The sequence below is a fragment of the Lontra canadensis genome, unplaced genomic scaffold, assembly GCF_010015895.1.
Source record: "Lontra canadensis isolate GAN:19392208 unplaced genomic scaffold, GSC_riverotter_1.0 scaffold9, whole genome shotgun sequence".
Classification (NCBI taxonomy): Eukaryota; Metazoa; Chordata; class Mammalia; order Carnivora; family Mustelidae; genus Lontra; species Lontra canadensis.
In genome coordinates, this window is record NW_022631003.1 from 25,426,754 (window position 1) to 25,441,838 (window position 15,085).

The following is a 15,085-nucleotide window of genomic DNA, read 5'->3' on the forward strand; positions in this document are numbered from 1 at the left end:
TGGCATTCATTAGGAGATAGTAGAGTTGCCTGAATTAATGCAGTTCCAGGATGTGTGTGTGTGTGTGTGTGTGTGTGTATGCACCTACATGCATACATACATATACATATATTATGTATATAAATATACATATATGTATTTGAATGCCACATTATTGCTTTTAGATGATAAGAAGAATATTCGGACTACCACATGTTTCTGAGTTGGAGTTCCACTTAGTTTTATCTTAAAACTCCCCTTAGACTTTTGCAAATAAAACTTGTTTATACAAGTGACTGTAATTTTTTAAATCAATCTTCTTTTAAACCACTGTCTATCCCATTAGCACTTTGTTCCCTTATGTAGTTTTTACAAGTGCTTTTTTTGCATAGATTATTCAACAGTAAACTTTAACATTAGATCCAATTATCAGGTTCTTCACTCATTATAGTCATATGCAAACCACTGTGCTTCACATTTAAGACAAAGCAGAGAGCCAACAACTTTGTAAGCAAGGAAGTGATACCATTTTAGTTTTTAAGAACTCTTTTCTAGCACATTCAAGTTTAGCTAATATTTAGTGAGTACCATGTTAGGTCCAGGTAATGTAGTTTTGTGCTACCAAGTACTCCATTCTTTCAGAAGTCCTGTGGGGTAGGGTTTGTTGTTGTTGTTTGGGTTTTGGTTCCCATGGTACAAACAAAACAAAATGAAACTTAAGGTTCACTGAAGAGGTTCTTCTAAACAGTAGAGCACCTCATTAAAATGAGGTGAATCTGAATGCTGTTAAGAGTCTTGGGGACATGACCATCATCACTTAGGGCAGTGATGGAGATGTCTTCCGTTGTGTATTCTCATAGGGTGATTTCTGGGTAGCAACCAGAACTGTCACCTTCTTGAATGCTTGGCAGGAAATTACTTTGGTTGGTGAGTGTGTATATTCTAAGAATTATATTTCTGTTCTAACTATTAAGTGCCATCTAACCTTCCCACTTAAAAGCTTCTTAAGAGTCACTCAAATGGCTTACAACTAAAAGAATTACCTAAATCATTTTAGGTATTTTTACTTATAATATAATTTATCAAGTGATCTAAAATGTAACCATGCCGTAACACTCAGAATATGTAGCAGTTATTAATGTGATAGGTACATTTTGTTTATAACTAGCATGGAGTTAATTGAATTATTCTTGCATTACTTCTAAAATTACTTAAAATCTATTAAAAAGTGTTTATAGAGTGTAAGTGAGTATGTTGGTTTTATTTGAGGTTTTGTTTAAAAGGTGATTTAGAAATTATAAATAGCCCAAAACTAGATCAGGTGAATTTTTATGTAAGCCTTGTAGTTTTTTTCTTTATTGCTCCTAATGCTTTCCATCTTGGTACTTTGCATCATTACATCATGTTCATATTTTCCCCCTGAGGAAAAAAACAAGATTTTCAGTTCCTTTGGGATGCTTTTGTAAAACCGAGGCTTTACAATTGCTGCTATTTGTACTTAAATTCTTTGGTACCTATAATTGGGAAACATGAGGCAACATTTATGATTATGTTGTGATAATTTTGAGATCCAAGAGTGGAAAATGATTGTGAAGCCTTAGAGAATAGGAAGATAGAAAAGAAATGGGGAGTCTAAAGTTAAATTGGAATTCAGAAAGGTTTCATTACTGTGCTTCAGATAGACATGGTATTGGGGTGATGCTAGGCAGTGAGGCGGAAGGAGGCAAGATGAAGAACAGTGAGGGGGGCTTGTGTCTCTGGTCTGTGGAAGAGGGGAAGGACTGCTAAGGAACGCACAGTGTTCTGTTTTAGTACCGTTAGGCAGAAACGGTGATGTAGGGCAGGACTGAAAAGCCTCTGTGGCTGGGATAAGAGCCCAGACAGGGGCAGCTGCTGACAGGACACGGCTCAGGCCTTGGAGCTGCCTCTTTCTCATCTTGTCGCTGTGACTTCTGACAACTTCGTAAATGCTGTGAGCCTCAGTTTATTCATTTATAAAGTGTAGATAGTAATACCTCCAAGGGTCTATGCGTGGATCAGTTGTCACGTTTTCAGTGCAGGTGTGACGACTGAGTATGTGAGCCGCCCTCACTGTCCTGCACAAGTGGTAGCAACTGAAGGCGATGATTTTAGTACTTATTGCTGGGAGTGAGGTTGAGTAAGGGACTCACACCTGAGAAATCCTTTTTTTTTTAACCACCCCCGCCCAAGAGGAGATGATCCGTTTTCTAAATGATGAGAGAAGGAAGGAGAGCAGAAGATAAAGAGTTAAGACCTTAGAAGATGGTGGGTAAATGAATCACTGAGGTTTGAGCAGGATGTCTGGAAGCAGTTAGTTCGAAGTTAAAGGCAAATGGCATTTAGAACGAAATGCGGGGAAAGGAAATATATACTTTTCATGTTTTGTAGAAAAAAAATTACAACCTTTAGATTACTAACTCAGTGGTTGTTTCTTCACATAACTAAGGTTCAAGAACTGAGTCTCTCTCAAGAAAGGCAGGGCACTTGTAGTGTTTTTCTTTTGTTCTTAAAACATTGCCTTTAACTGTAGGCACTGTTTTCCATGCCAGCATGTTTTCAGTTTAAAAATAAATTGCAGACATCGTCATTTTGGTAGTCAGATTTCAACATGACATTTCCTCCTTCTGATTAAAAGAAAAACAAATTAGTTATCTGTATAAAACATTAACAAACTTAACATTTAACAGTATTTTAGAAATTACTGTGAACTACCATAAAACCAGTTGATTTAATAACTAAGTCACTGCTACAGACATGTTTTTAAAACCTAATTTGAGACTGTTTGAGTCTCAAAGTGATAAGGCTGGATGATTTCCAGTGATAAACGCTCTTCAATCTTAAAACAAGCCGGGGAGTGTTACTGTCTGAAAGTGTACTGAAACGAAGGATAAATTGAGAATGTATAGTACTCCGTTTTGTTTCAGGTAGAAGGGTACTAAAAATAAGAGTTATCAGTACACATTTGAGCTGTTGGCTCTATAGTTTTCAGCCTAACTTGAGACATAAACAGCCTCCGTAGTTCCCACATCTCTTCGCCTTGCTCCCATCTAACAACACTGTGAGGATGTGGCACCTTCTATGGGTTGGGCCCTTGTGAGAGTCCCAGTCATGCTATCAGCTTTAGTGCCAGAGCTGCCGGAGAAATTGCCAAACCACTATGATACCCTATTTTTCTTAGACTTAATTAAATCCTTCTTTCTTCCCCATAAGGGAAACGCATGATTCAAAATAAATCATACAAAGGGGTTTGCCTCTGAGTCTAGTAAGAGACAACCAAAATCTCTTCTGTGGAACAATTTTCTAAAACTATGTCTTTTTTATGCACAGTGGATAAATCTTCAATGTTATTGCCACAGTTGCACATATAAAACACTGCCTTGTCAGATGTATTCCTCAGAAGAATTATATTGGTTATTGACAATGTTAGTAGCAGTTTTGGTATTTCTTAAATTTAAAAACAGAATGGATTGTATTAAAGCAGTCATTGAAATTACCCATGAAACAAAGGTGTTAAAACATATACACACACTCACACACAAACAAGTATTTCCACAGGAGAAAGTTGCAATACTAAGAAGTATCCAGAACATGGCATTTAGTTGGCCAAAACATTAAAAAAAAAAAAAAAAAAATTCTGACACCAAAAGCAACAAGAACAAAAACAGTGGGATTTGCAAATTATATATCTGATAAGAAGCTAATACCCAAAATACATAAAGAACTCCGACAACTCAATAGCAACACACACATACACATAATCCAATTTTAAAATCTTTTTTCCCCCTTTTTAAACCCATAATTTTATTGAGGTTTATATATGAAATGTGCAATTTTGTGCATTTATTGTGTGGAGAGGGTATTTCATTAGGGATCTCAATGGCATCCTCCCTTACAAGTCTCCCGCTGAGGGAAGACTAGTAATGTGGACTGAACAAAAAATACCTGCTTCAGTGACCCTGGAAAGGAGCACAAATACCAGCCTCCACTGTCCTTAGTGTGCTGCCACACAGTTTAAGTTATTCCTCATATAAAAGCACCTGCTACTAAGAGTTGACTCACATTGCTCTGGCACTAAGAGCTGACCCAGCAAATTGCTGTTTCCATAACGAGGCTATAGGAGCCTCTGGTGTTTTTTTGTTTTGTTTTGTTTTTTAATATTTTATTTATTCATTTGACAGAGAATGCACAAGCGAGGAGAGGGGCAGAAGGAGAGGAAGAATAGCAGATTCCCTGCCAAGCTGGGAGCCTGATAGGGAGTTAAGTGAAGACACTTAACTGACTGAGGCACCCAGGCACCCCTCAACTTTCCTTTTTTATGTAGGCTGCTAGAAAGCTTAGTGGTGCTTAAAATGGCCCAGCTTCATCTAGATTTTCTACTATAGTTACTTAGATAATGTATTATTTGGTTCACAAGTGAAGATTTGAAAAGGAATCAGGTGGAATATGGATATAGTCTGACTCCAGTAGATGTGTCACTTTTAATTTGTTTTTTATATAATTTGATAGAAACATACCATTTTATACATACACTAATTTATTCACCTTAAGATCTTTTAAAAACTAACTTATTATTGGATGAAGTCTTTCCAAAGAGGCTTTAAATAAGCAGGTCTTGCATTTGATCTTCTAGGTTAGTAAATGGTTGGATGTCTGGTAATAAATAGCGAAGAGGGCATAATGCCAAAGAACAAGCAATTTGTGTTGCTATTTGTTGTTTCTTGATACCTTTCTAAAAATGGCATTGATTTGGCCCTTTTATCTGGACTCCTGATAGAACATGATCATCAGACTGAGCTAGTGAATATGACCTATTTCCTTCAGCCCTGATCTCCTTGGAATAGCTGAGTCCATTCTTTTTTTCTTTTCTAAGTGTTGTTTGTCACTGTTTAAGAACTTTCTCACATATTGCCTTTGCTGTCATAAAAACACAGCTAATCTTTCTTTGGAACTTTTATATTAGAATTACTTTTCCCCTCTGCCTTTTTGACGTATTAGGGGCAGAAGCCTTTACCAGAAATATGAAAACTTAAAGAGATCACAACTTTATTCCTTTACAATAAATACTGAGTATAGTAGCCCCTTCTTATCTGCAGAGAAAATGTTCTAAGACCCCTAGCAGATGCCTAAAAGCACGGATAGTACCAAATCCTACAGGTACTGTTTTTTCCTATACATACATACCTATGGTAGAGTTTAATTTATAGAGTAGGGCACAGTAAGAGATTAACAATAATTAAATAATAAAATAGAGCAGTTAGAGCCGTCTCCTGTAATATGGCCTCAAAATGTTTTGTACTGTCCTCGCCCGTGTTCTTGGGATGATGTGAGATGATTAAAATGCCTATGTAATGAGATGAAGTGGGGTGAATGACACAGGTATTGTGATGGCGCATGAGGCTACCAGTGACCTCCTAGGGGATAGGGCGGAAGGATCATCACTGCTGTTACCCGTGGGTAACTGACACTCAGAAAGCAAAAAACCATGAATGAGCGCAGCCTACTGGGTGGGTACTGATTTAAGCTGTTTTAATGTAAACAGTTGACCGGACAGTATTTTAATGACAATGACCTGCTGAAAGTCCTGGAGTTCCAATTAAAATAAGCAACGATTATCAAGGACTTACTCTGTCTCAGGCCGCGTTTATGCTGTTCACCCTTTTCATCCTCTTAAACATCCCCACTAGAAAGTGGGTTTCACGAGGGCAAAGATTTTTGTTTTGTTTGCTGCTATCCCTGGTACCTAGAGCAGTTCTGGAAAAATAAACTTGAAACAACCTGTGACCCAGCTCCTGGTAGTAAGTTGAGGAAAATAAGACATGGAAAGGTAAATCAGATACCTAGCAGTGAGTCAGGGAGCTCAGATGCAAGCCTAAGTGGTCTGATAACGGAACCTGTGCTCTCAGCTGCCATTATTTCCTGCTACCTCTGTTGTCTCTAGAGAAAGACGGGAACCCAAAGAAATAATGAATGTGGCTTATTCAGCAGACTTCATTGTTAGAGGGCTATGATGGTCTAATGTAGGCTTACTTAACCTCACTCTATGGACATTTTCCTTTGGAAAGCTTTCCTGGCATTTAGTGACATTCTGGCCTCTACCCGTTAGACAGCGCTCCCAGTTGTGACATTCAGAAATATTACCAGACATTTCCAAATGTCCTCCAGGAGATAAAGTCACTCCCAGTTGAGATCTACTGGTCTAGACTTAGAACATTAAAACAGCACAGACAGGGGCGCCTGGCTGACTCAGTTGGTGGGGCATGCGACTCTTGATATCAGGGTTTTGGGTTAGCCCCCACGGGGTGTAGAGATTACTTAAGAATGAAATCTTGAAAAATATAACATCACAGAAATCTGGAAGTAAGAGTAGATGAATACCTGGTGTATTTTTTTAAGTTAGGACTTCTGCTATGCCACAGAATTGAAAGACAAGATGGGAATTAGTTTGTTCTGTGACCGTAAGAGTTTTTTTTTATGTCAAGACCTGAATTTTATCTCTTATTTATAAGGATTCCTCTAGAAACAAATTTTATGTAACATCATACCTTTCCAGTTTTACCTTTTCATTCATGGAAAGTATAAAATCTCTGACAAGGATTTTTTTAAATGGCATTTTTCTATCAAAGCTTCAAATGTACTTTTAACAGCATAGAAGTATGTTGTTTGTAACTTAATGATGCAGTTTTGCTGTAACACAACACATACGCTCCTAAAAGTCACCTCACTGTGCAACATCAGGCAATGAAAAGCAGGGGGCTTTTGTAGAAAATGATTTATTAGAAGACTACTCAAAAACTTCATTAGTTACACAAAAAAATAAAGATAGGAAACTAAAAGGCATTGCACAGTTTTACTGTTAAATGGTTAAGAAGCACAAAAATACCACAGATACCCTTTGCCTTCAAAAAGACCTGCAGTCTGTATGTGGAAGTGAACATTGGGAGGGTTTCAGCTTGTGAGTTTTGGGGCAGTTTTGGAAGTAGGCATATCTGAAACTCTAAAGATGTGTCACTACATGGGAGTGAGTGTGTTTCATAAAACAAGCGATGAGCTAAAGTAGCTGGCAGATAGTGGGGTTGTACAGTTGTATAAGTGGTTACTTCCTCTGTACACAAACAAGATCACAGAGAAAATCATGCATAAGCAAACACGGGATATATGTGATACTCAAGTTATTCCCTAACAAATGAATCACATTGGAGAACTCACTTTTCCACAAGTGTTACAGCAGAGTTGATAGTACTCCTGATTTGAATTTTGAGCCCCTTCCAAAAAAGAAAAAAGAAACTTGTGGAGTACAAAAAAGATAGCAGGTGGAGGATGAAAACTTCAGTAGAATCGAAGAAAGGCTGAGAATCTTCCCTACCCTCTCTCCTGGTAGGAGGATGTGCTGAGCAGTCTGTCCTCCTTTGTGCCAATGGCAGTGGCCCTGACTTGGTACTTAAGCAGTGGGCCAGCCCCCTCCCACGGTTTCTAGTTAAGATATGTATATAGCACTAAATATATACATATATATGTATATATATAAAATAAAGAATTAGTTTATCATGTGTTCAAAGAATTCTGTACATCAACAGAGATGGCTTTGTGGAGATTTTTTTTCAAGACTCATTTGGATTTTATTTACAATGCTTTCACTATTTAGCACTCAGTATTCATTTAACTTGTATTTTTAGTTTCTGTATGTGATTTAGAAATTATTAGGGCACCTGGGTGGCTCATTCAGTTAAGCATCAAACTCTTGATCTCAGCTCGGGTCTTGATTTAAGGGTAATGACTTCAAGCCCTGCCTTAGGCTCCATTGCTGGGCTTGGAGCCTACTTTTAAAAAAAGAGAAAGGAAGGAAGACATTTTGTTTACCCTTACCATTACATACTTTAAAATGCAACATTATTATAAAAACGAAGTGTAAATGCCAACAGAAGAAGGAATGATTTTGAAATTTAAAAATATATCTCAAATACAGTTTTAAATATGTAAAACTGCATATAAAAATATATTTGTACAGGAGCAGTAAGGATTGGCAGTCCTGTGAGGTGGTAGAAAATTACATTTAAGCAGTTAAGACTGGAATTGATATTTTGGCTTGTCAACTTTTAATTTGTTTTTGATGAAAAAATTAGAAAACATTACTGTGGGTTTCCTGTTTGATAAATATGTTGTTTAAATTGATTCTCAGGAGGGCACCTGGTTGGCTCAGTCTGTTAAGCATCTGCCTATGCTCAGGTCATGATCCCGGGCCCCTGGGATTGAGTCCCACATCCGGCTCCCCACTCAGCCAGGAGCCTACTTCTCCCTGTTCTTCTTTCCCTCTGCCCTGCTTGTGTGTGCGCGTGCGCTCTCACTCTCTCTCTCTCTGTCAAATAAATAAAATCTTTAAAAAATAATAATAAATAAATTAGTTCCCAGGAGCCAGATTTAGTAGTATTTTATAAGACAGAACAAATGAATAAACATTTGAGAGAACTTACTTATGTTATGTTATAGTTATAGTTATAGTTATAGTTATAGTTATAGTTATATATAGAGAGAGAGGAAAAAGTTATATCTTTCATTAAAAAAATACTCTGGTCATAGTTTCGTTTTATTGTACTTCTCTGTATTGCGCTTCACAAATAGTGTGTTTTTTACAAATTGAAGATTTGGGGCAACCCTACATTGAGTTAATCTTTTGGCAGTATTTTTCCAACAGCAGTTGCCCATGTCATGTCTATCACATTTTGGGAATTCTCATAATATTTCAAACTTTTTCATTATTTTTACATTTGTTATGGTGATCTGTGATCAGTGATTGTGACTCACTAAAAGCTCAGGTGACAGTATTTTTTTAGCAATAAAACGTTTTAAATTAAGATATGTACATTTTTTTAGGCATAATGTTATCGCACACTGAATAGTGTAAACATAACTTTTATATGCACCAGGAAACCAAAAAGTTCATTTCTCATTTTATTGCAGTATTTGCCTTCAGTCATCTGAAACCAAACCTGCCGTATCTCTAAAAGAGGCCTGTAAAAAACTTTCATGTTAGAGTGCCCTTGTAGATTTTATATGAATTTTATGTCAATATAATATCAATATTAGGTAAAAGAAAATAGATTGGATACTTTGAAGAAATAAAAGAAGAACATAAATATATTTGTATTTCATATTGATTTTAGTCACTGGTGTTTTTAAAAAAAAACTGGTGTTTAAAATATATTTTAAAATTTTAAAATATATTTTAAAATATAATAAGATTTTTACTTAGTTTTAATTTAAAACATTGTGTTCTGAAAAGTGCTTGTACAAGAAAAACATCAATTTAATTGAAAATAACATCCACTTGGGAAAAAGAATGTGCTCTTTTTTTAACCAGTCATTATTAAATATCTCCATTCCTGTATGTCTTTGTCTAATGGGTACCCATATCTGTTTAATGGTAGGATGTCAGAGAAGTGTCTTAGCCAGATAATCATTGCAGAGCCATATTGGTATAATTTAAAGCTTCTGGAATATTAGGATTAGAGTCTACTGTATTCCTCCTAGGCCAGATGACAGAACATAGGGAAATAATGCAATATATGTGGGTTTATTTGCTTTCTTTTTGCAATATTGGGGGGTTTTGTTTGTTTTTTAAGAATTTGTGTATTTCTGTATTTCTACCACGCAGCCAACACTGGCTTTTTAATGCTTTTAAGGAGAGACATTAAGGAAAAAAAGGTGCTATCCTCCATTTTTTATCGTTAAGGTGTCCTAATCCTTATCCCAGGTTACTTTACCTGCCTTTACCCCCACAGGGTTTTACTCTGTTAAAATCAGAATTTACATACCTCAGTGCGTTCATAGCATTCATCACATCTGGGTACTTCAGTATTTTCCACTTACCTCCAGAGGCTATACTTTCTTAGTTTTTCTGTTAATCACTGTATTGCTTATTACATAAACTGGTATCCCACATGAGACCTTAGGTTTCTACCACTGTACTTTTGTAAATCAGCAAGTTAGAAAGTCACTCACATATCTTTTCTGTAGTGAAAACACCACTCCAAATAAATATTTAAAGCCACCAAATCTTAATACCTCTATTGTATAAAAACAAAACCATCACAAAAAGCTGGTAATTGATAGGAATGCAAGCTGGTGCAGCCACTCTGGAAAACAGCATAGAGGTTCCTCAAAAAGTTGAAAATAGAACTGATGACCCAGCAATTGCACTCCTGGGTGTTTACCCCAAAGATACAAATGTAGTGATCCAAAGGGGCATGTGCACCGCAATGTTTATAGGAGCGATGTCCACAATAGCCAAGTATGGAAAAAGCCCAGATGTCCTTGGACAGATGAATGGATAAGGATGTGGGGCGTATGTGTATACACACAAAATGGAATATTATGCAGCAATAAAAAATGAAATCTTGCCATTTGCAATAATGTGGATGGAACTAGAGGGTATTATGCTAAGCAAAATAAGTCAATCAGATAAAGACAACTATCATATGATCTCACTGAAACAAGGAATTTGAGAATCAAGGCAGAGGATCTTAGGGGAAGGGAGGGAAAAAATAAAACAAGATGAAACCAGAGAGGGAGACAAACCATAAGACACTCTTAATCATAGGAAACAAACTGAGGGTTGCTAGAGGGGAGGGGAGTGGACTGGTGGGGTGGCTGAGTGATGGACATTGGGAAGTATAAGACTGATGAGTCACAGACCTGTATTCTTGAAACAAATAATGTATTATATGTTAATTGATTGAATTTAATTTTTTTTAAAAAGGGGGAAAACCTGATAATTTAGTGATCTTGTAAACTTGTTAGACCAATTTTCTAAAGGAATAATAGAAACACATTATATTCCATCAATCGTTCTACTCTAACAGTAGTCAATATGTAATATTTTTAAAATTGTGTCTATACCTCTTTTGTGATTTCAGTTTTATTTCATGGATAAACTTTCAAGTACTGTGTTACCAATAAAAATAATATTAATGGAAGTTGGGCTGTAGAAAAGGAATTTAAATATGTAAAGTTTGTGTCTTATGGTTATAGACTTCCTAAAATATAGAGCACATATAATCTCAAGATTAACAAAGCAATATTCAGTTACAAAATCTTGAAATTTTTCTGTGTAATGAAAGTAAATTTTCTAAGGTCAGGCACACCAATGATACATCTTCCTTACAGATTGCCTTATTGTATGTTACCCAGTGGGAAAAAAATTAATTTACAAATGATGATGTTTGTTATTTAATCTATCAATGTATATTACATATTTTTTGACATCTAGTAATTTTGGTTTAGATAATTACTTTGGGAAATTTCTTTTCCTTCTCATTTCAAGAAGATAGCAGGAGACCTAATCTTATCACTCAATCTAAAAAGGATAGTATTTCTCTAAGAAATAGCCATCCTTAATTGAAAGCAAATTTTTTTCAGCAAAGATAATAAGTAGATTTTTCTTTCTTTCTGTTACTTGTACATTTAAGATTTTTGTTTTCTCCTTCAGATTTCGTTTTCTATAATGTACTTAAGTATCGTAAAACTCAATGCCATTACATTATTTATGTAAAGATTCTTTACTAAAACAAAACACCAAAAAATACTGCTCTTCCTGTGGTACTGTTTTTTTATTAGTACCCATATAGTAGTACTTTTAATTTTTTTTCTGTATATGAATTTGGCATTAGTTCTCTATAAGTGTGCCTAAATTAATATACAAAATAAAGGAGGTGAAGGTAGTTACTCATACTTATTTGTTGTGTCCCACCTATCAAATGTAAAATGTAGTAAGCATAGAGCCAGATCAACTTACCTTTATTTATAAAATGTGAGAAGAAAGAATTGAGGTCAGGCGTGTGGGGGTAGGAGGTGCATTTTAACAGTATGGTAAAACTGTAGTAGCATTCACACACAGTGTATATACGTGGTGGGTAGTAGAAAGGGTATATTCAGATACTGCATACCTGGGAGGTGTGAATTTCATCCCTTTTATTCACTAATGTTACATTAAATCACTGTTTTGCTACCAGAATATTAGAAAAGCATTTCTGGTAATAGAAGTACATATACACATTTCTCTTTTCCTCTTTTCTTTTAGCCACAATGAAAGGAAAGTGACTTGTAAACATCCAGTCACAGGACAGCCATCACAGGACAATTGTATTTTTGTAGTGAATGAACAGTAAGTAAAGAATTCCGTGGAATGCCTTCACTTTAAAGGTCATTAGTATAAGATTGCTCTTATCCGTATTTTCAATACAGTATGGTTTAGCAGTTTTCTTTTCTGGGTATTTGCAGGCAAGTGTAGCAGAGAGCCATCTGGTTATGGTGGGTGGTATAGAACATAGTTTAAAACTTTCATGAAGAACGTAATCTCAGAAGCTGTTTTTACGATACAAGCACAGGTAGTAAGCCCAGGAGTTGGAAATTTAAGGTCAGAGAAACTATAAACTTGGTCGAATTATTAAACTAATTTGAGCTCAGTTTTTCTCATCCTTAAATCACAGAGAGTGGTGATTCTTTCTCAGGATTGTTCTAAGCATCAAATGAAATATGTGTGAAAATACTTTATATGCTGGCACTATTCACAAAAAAATAGTTCTTAGTATCATTATTGTTTTCAGTATTAGAGTAGCTAATCTTATAACTGAAGTTTTAATTTTCCAGTTAGATGACCAAGTAGAATATCTGTAATAATGCTTATTAAAATCAACATGACTTTAACCTATGTTGTGCTTAGGAGAAATGTTAATTTTATTTAAAGTAGTTATAAATATTAAGCTCTGACTCTAGGGCTTCTTAAGCTGAAACTAGTATCCAAATAATTTGAAAAAGTGAGACACCAGCTTTGTTAACTCTCAGGAAGCTTCATTGTAAAACAGTTAACATAGACAACGAGTTTTAGCATTCTGACATATTTCCAGGACCGTTGCAACCATGACACCTGAAGAGAAGAAGGAACGACCTATAAGCATGATAAACGAAGCTTCTAACTACATGACTTCAGATTATGCGGCGCATCCAATGAGTCCTATAGGCAGAGTAAGTTATTTTGCTTACTGTTGAGTTTTGATAGCTGGTGTAATGGTAGCATCTATTACTAGTACTCTTAATGCATTTAGGATTATAGAATAATAGTTATATAATATAATAATAATAATTTCATTTTTACTCTTACATGAACCTAATTACATTTGAGGTAAATGACTTAAGCAATGGTGTAAAATATAAACTAGTAAGATTAAGTTTGAATAATTTTGCAAATTTAATGGATGTTTGTGTGAAAAAATGACAATTTATTGAATCAGCTGAAGTTTTATAAGATGAATGGCATAGAAATCCCTTTTTCTGACTGTTATGTACACCTAGATTGAATAGACAACTTTTTTTTTTAAGATTTATTTGTTTATTTTAGGGAGGTGTGGGTAGGGGCAGCAGGAGAGAGAATCTCAAGCAGACTCTGTGCAAAGCACGAAGCCAGACAACCATGAGATCGTGACCTGACCTGCAACCAAGAGTCAGACACTTAATCAACTGTACCACCCAGGTGCCCCTGAGCAGACAGACTTTTTAAAAAATAAATATAGAATCCCTTACTGCCAAAGAGAAGCCTTGTGCCAGTGTGCTTGATAACTCTGATATACTTAGAATCCATTATATAAAAAGTGCCATAGTCAAATGGAAATAGAGGTGGATGGTTTTTCTCTATAATTAGAAAGAAAAATGGTAATTGTTTAATCTATAATCCTAGGATCCTAGATTTTATGTCTATAAAAAATTTATAGTTACTGCTTCTTGAACTTTAAACCACAATATTAATATTTTAAATTCAGAATTCTAGTAAGAAAATTCTAACAAACTCTTGGAAAATATGCTACTAAATCTGAATAAATAATTGCCTTGAAGTTGCTTTTCAGTTTTTAAATGAATGCAAAAGAATCAAAAGATAATAATATAGGAATAATAATTAAAATTAATAATATTTTATAACTTATAATAAAAATATTTTATAAAATTTGATATCTAAAATTATAAAATTTTATTGTAATAATTATAGAATTAATAATCAAGGGATTATAATTAAAAAATAATATAGGGGCACTTGAGTGGCACAGTCAGTTAAGCATCTCTTGGTTTTGACTCAGGTCATAATCTCAGGGTCCTGAGATCAAGCCCTGCATCGGGCTCCATGTTCAGTGTGGAGTCTGCTTGAGATTCTCTCTCTCTCTCTCTCTCGCTCTCTCTCTGCCCCTCCCACTTGTGCTGTCTCTCTCTAAAAAAAAAAAAAAATTAATAATACAGTAAAATAATTATAATATTAAATTATGGTTATTGTAAAGAAATGGATAATAGGCAATTATCTATTTTAAATGCCTGTTTTAACATTTTTTATTTTAATGTTCTTAAAATGGGATTTTGTAGAATATTATAAGTTAATGTAAATTTCCAAATAATGGAAGTAATTCTGGATCTTTTTTTAAAGATTTTATTTAGAGATTTTTTTTGCTTGCTATCTGCTTTTATTTATTTAAAGATTTTTATTTGTTTATTTGACAGCGAGAGATCACAAGCAGGCAGAGAGGCAGGCAGAGATAGAGAGAGAGAGAGAGAGAGAGAGAAGCAGGCTCCCTGCTGAGCAGCGAGGTCCCGATCCCAGGACCCTGAGAGATCATAACCTGAGCTGAAGGCAGAGGCTTAACCCACTGAACCACCCAGGTGCCCTGCTATCTGCTTTTAATAGTGTTGTTTCAATTATAGAAAGTGAACAGTGTAAAGTCAAGAGAAATACTCGGATATAAAATATAAAACATATCACATCAAGTCAACACAAGACTAGAAGGATCTGCTTAAGGTCATGTAGCATTTTCTCCTTGGACAACTCTGAACTTAAACAATACAAGACAGATGGTGTTTACTGTATTCTTAAAAGTGTCCATAAGTGTACACAATCTTCTGAAATACTGCTTTGTTTAGCATGAAGATTTACTTTGGCAGGAATGATAGTGGTAACCAACAAAAACAAAGAAGCTGAATTTGAGTTCTCGTAAAAGTAAATGATATCAAATTATTTCTAATTTTTCAACTTATCTAGAATCTAGCATATTTCATT

The 15,085-nt window shown here is 35.2% G+C and overlaps 1 protein-coding gene across 15 annotated transcripts in view; it reads left to right on the forward strand.

Annotated features, from left to right (window-relative positions):
- Positions 1-15,085, forward strand: part of PLEKHA5 (pleckstrin homology domain containing A5) — a 229,737-nt gene that overhangs the window by 122,643 nt on the left and 92,009 nt on the right. For all 15 annotated transcript variants that reach the window (XM_032855109.1, XM_032855110.1, XM_032855096.1 and 12 more), the window contains 2 exons: positions 12,074-12,157; positions 12,900-13,017. In XM_032855109.1, coding sequence (XP_032711000.1) covers positions 12,074-12,157; positions 12,900-13,017 — 202 coding nt within the window. The remainder of the gene's footprint in view (positions 1-12,073; positions 12,158-12,899; positions 13,018-15,085) is intronic.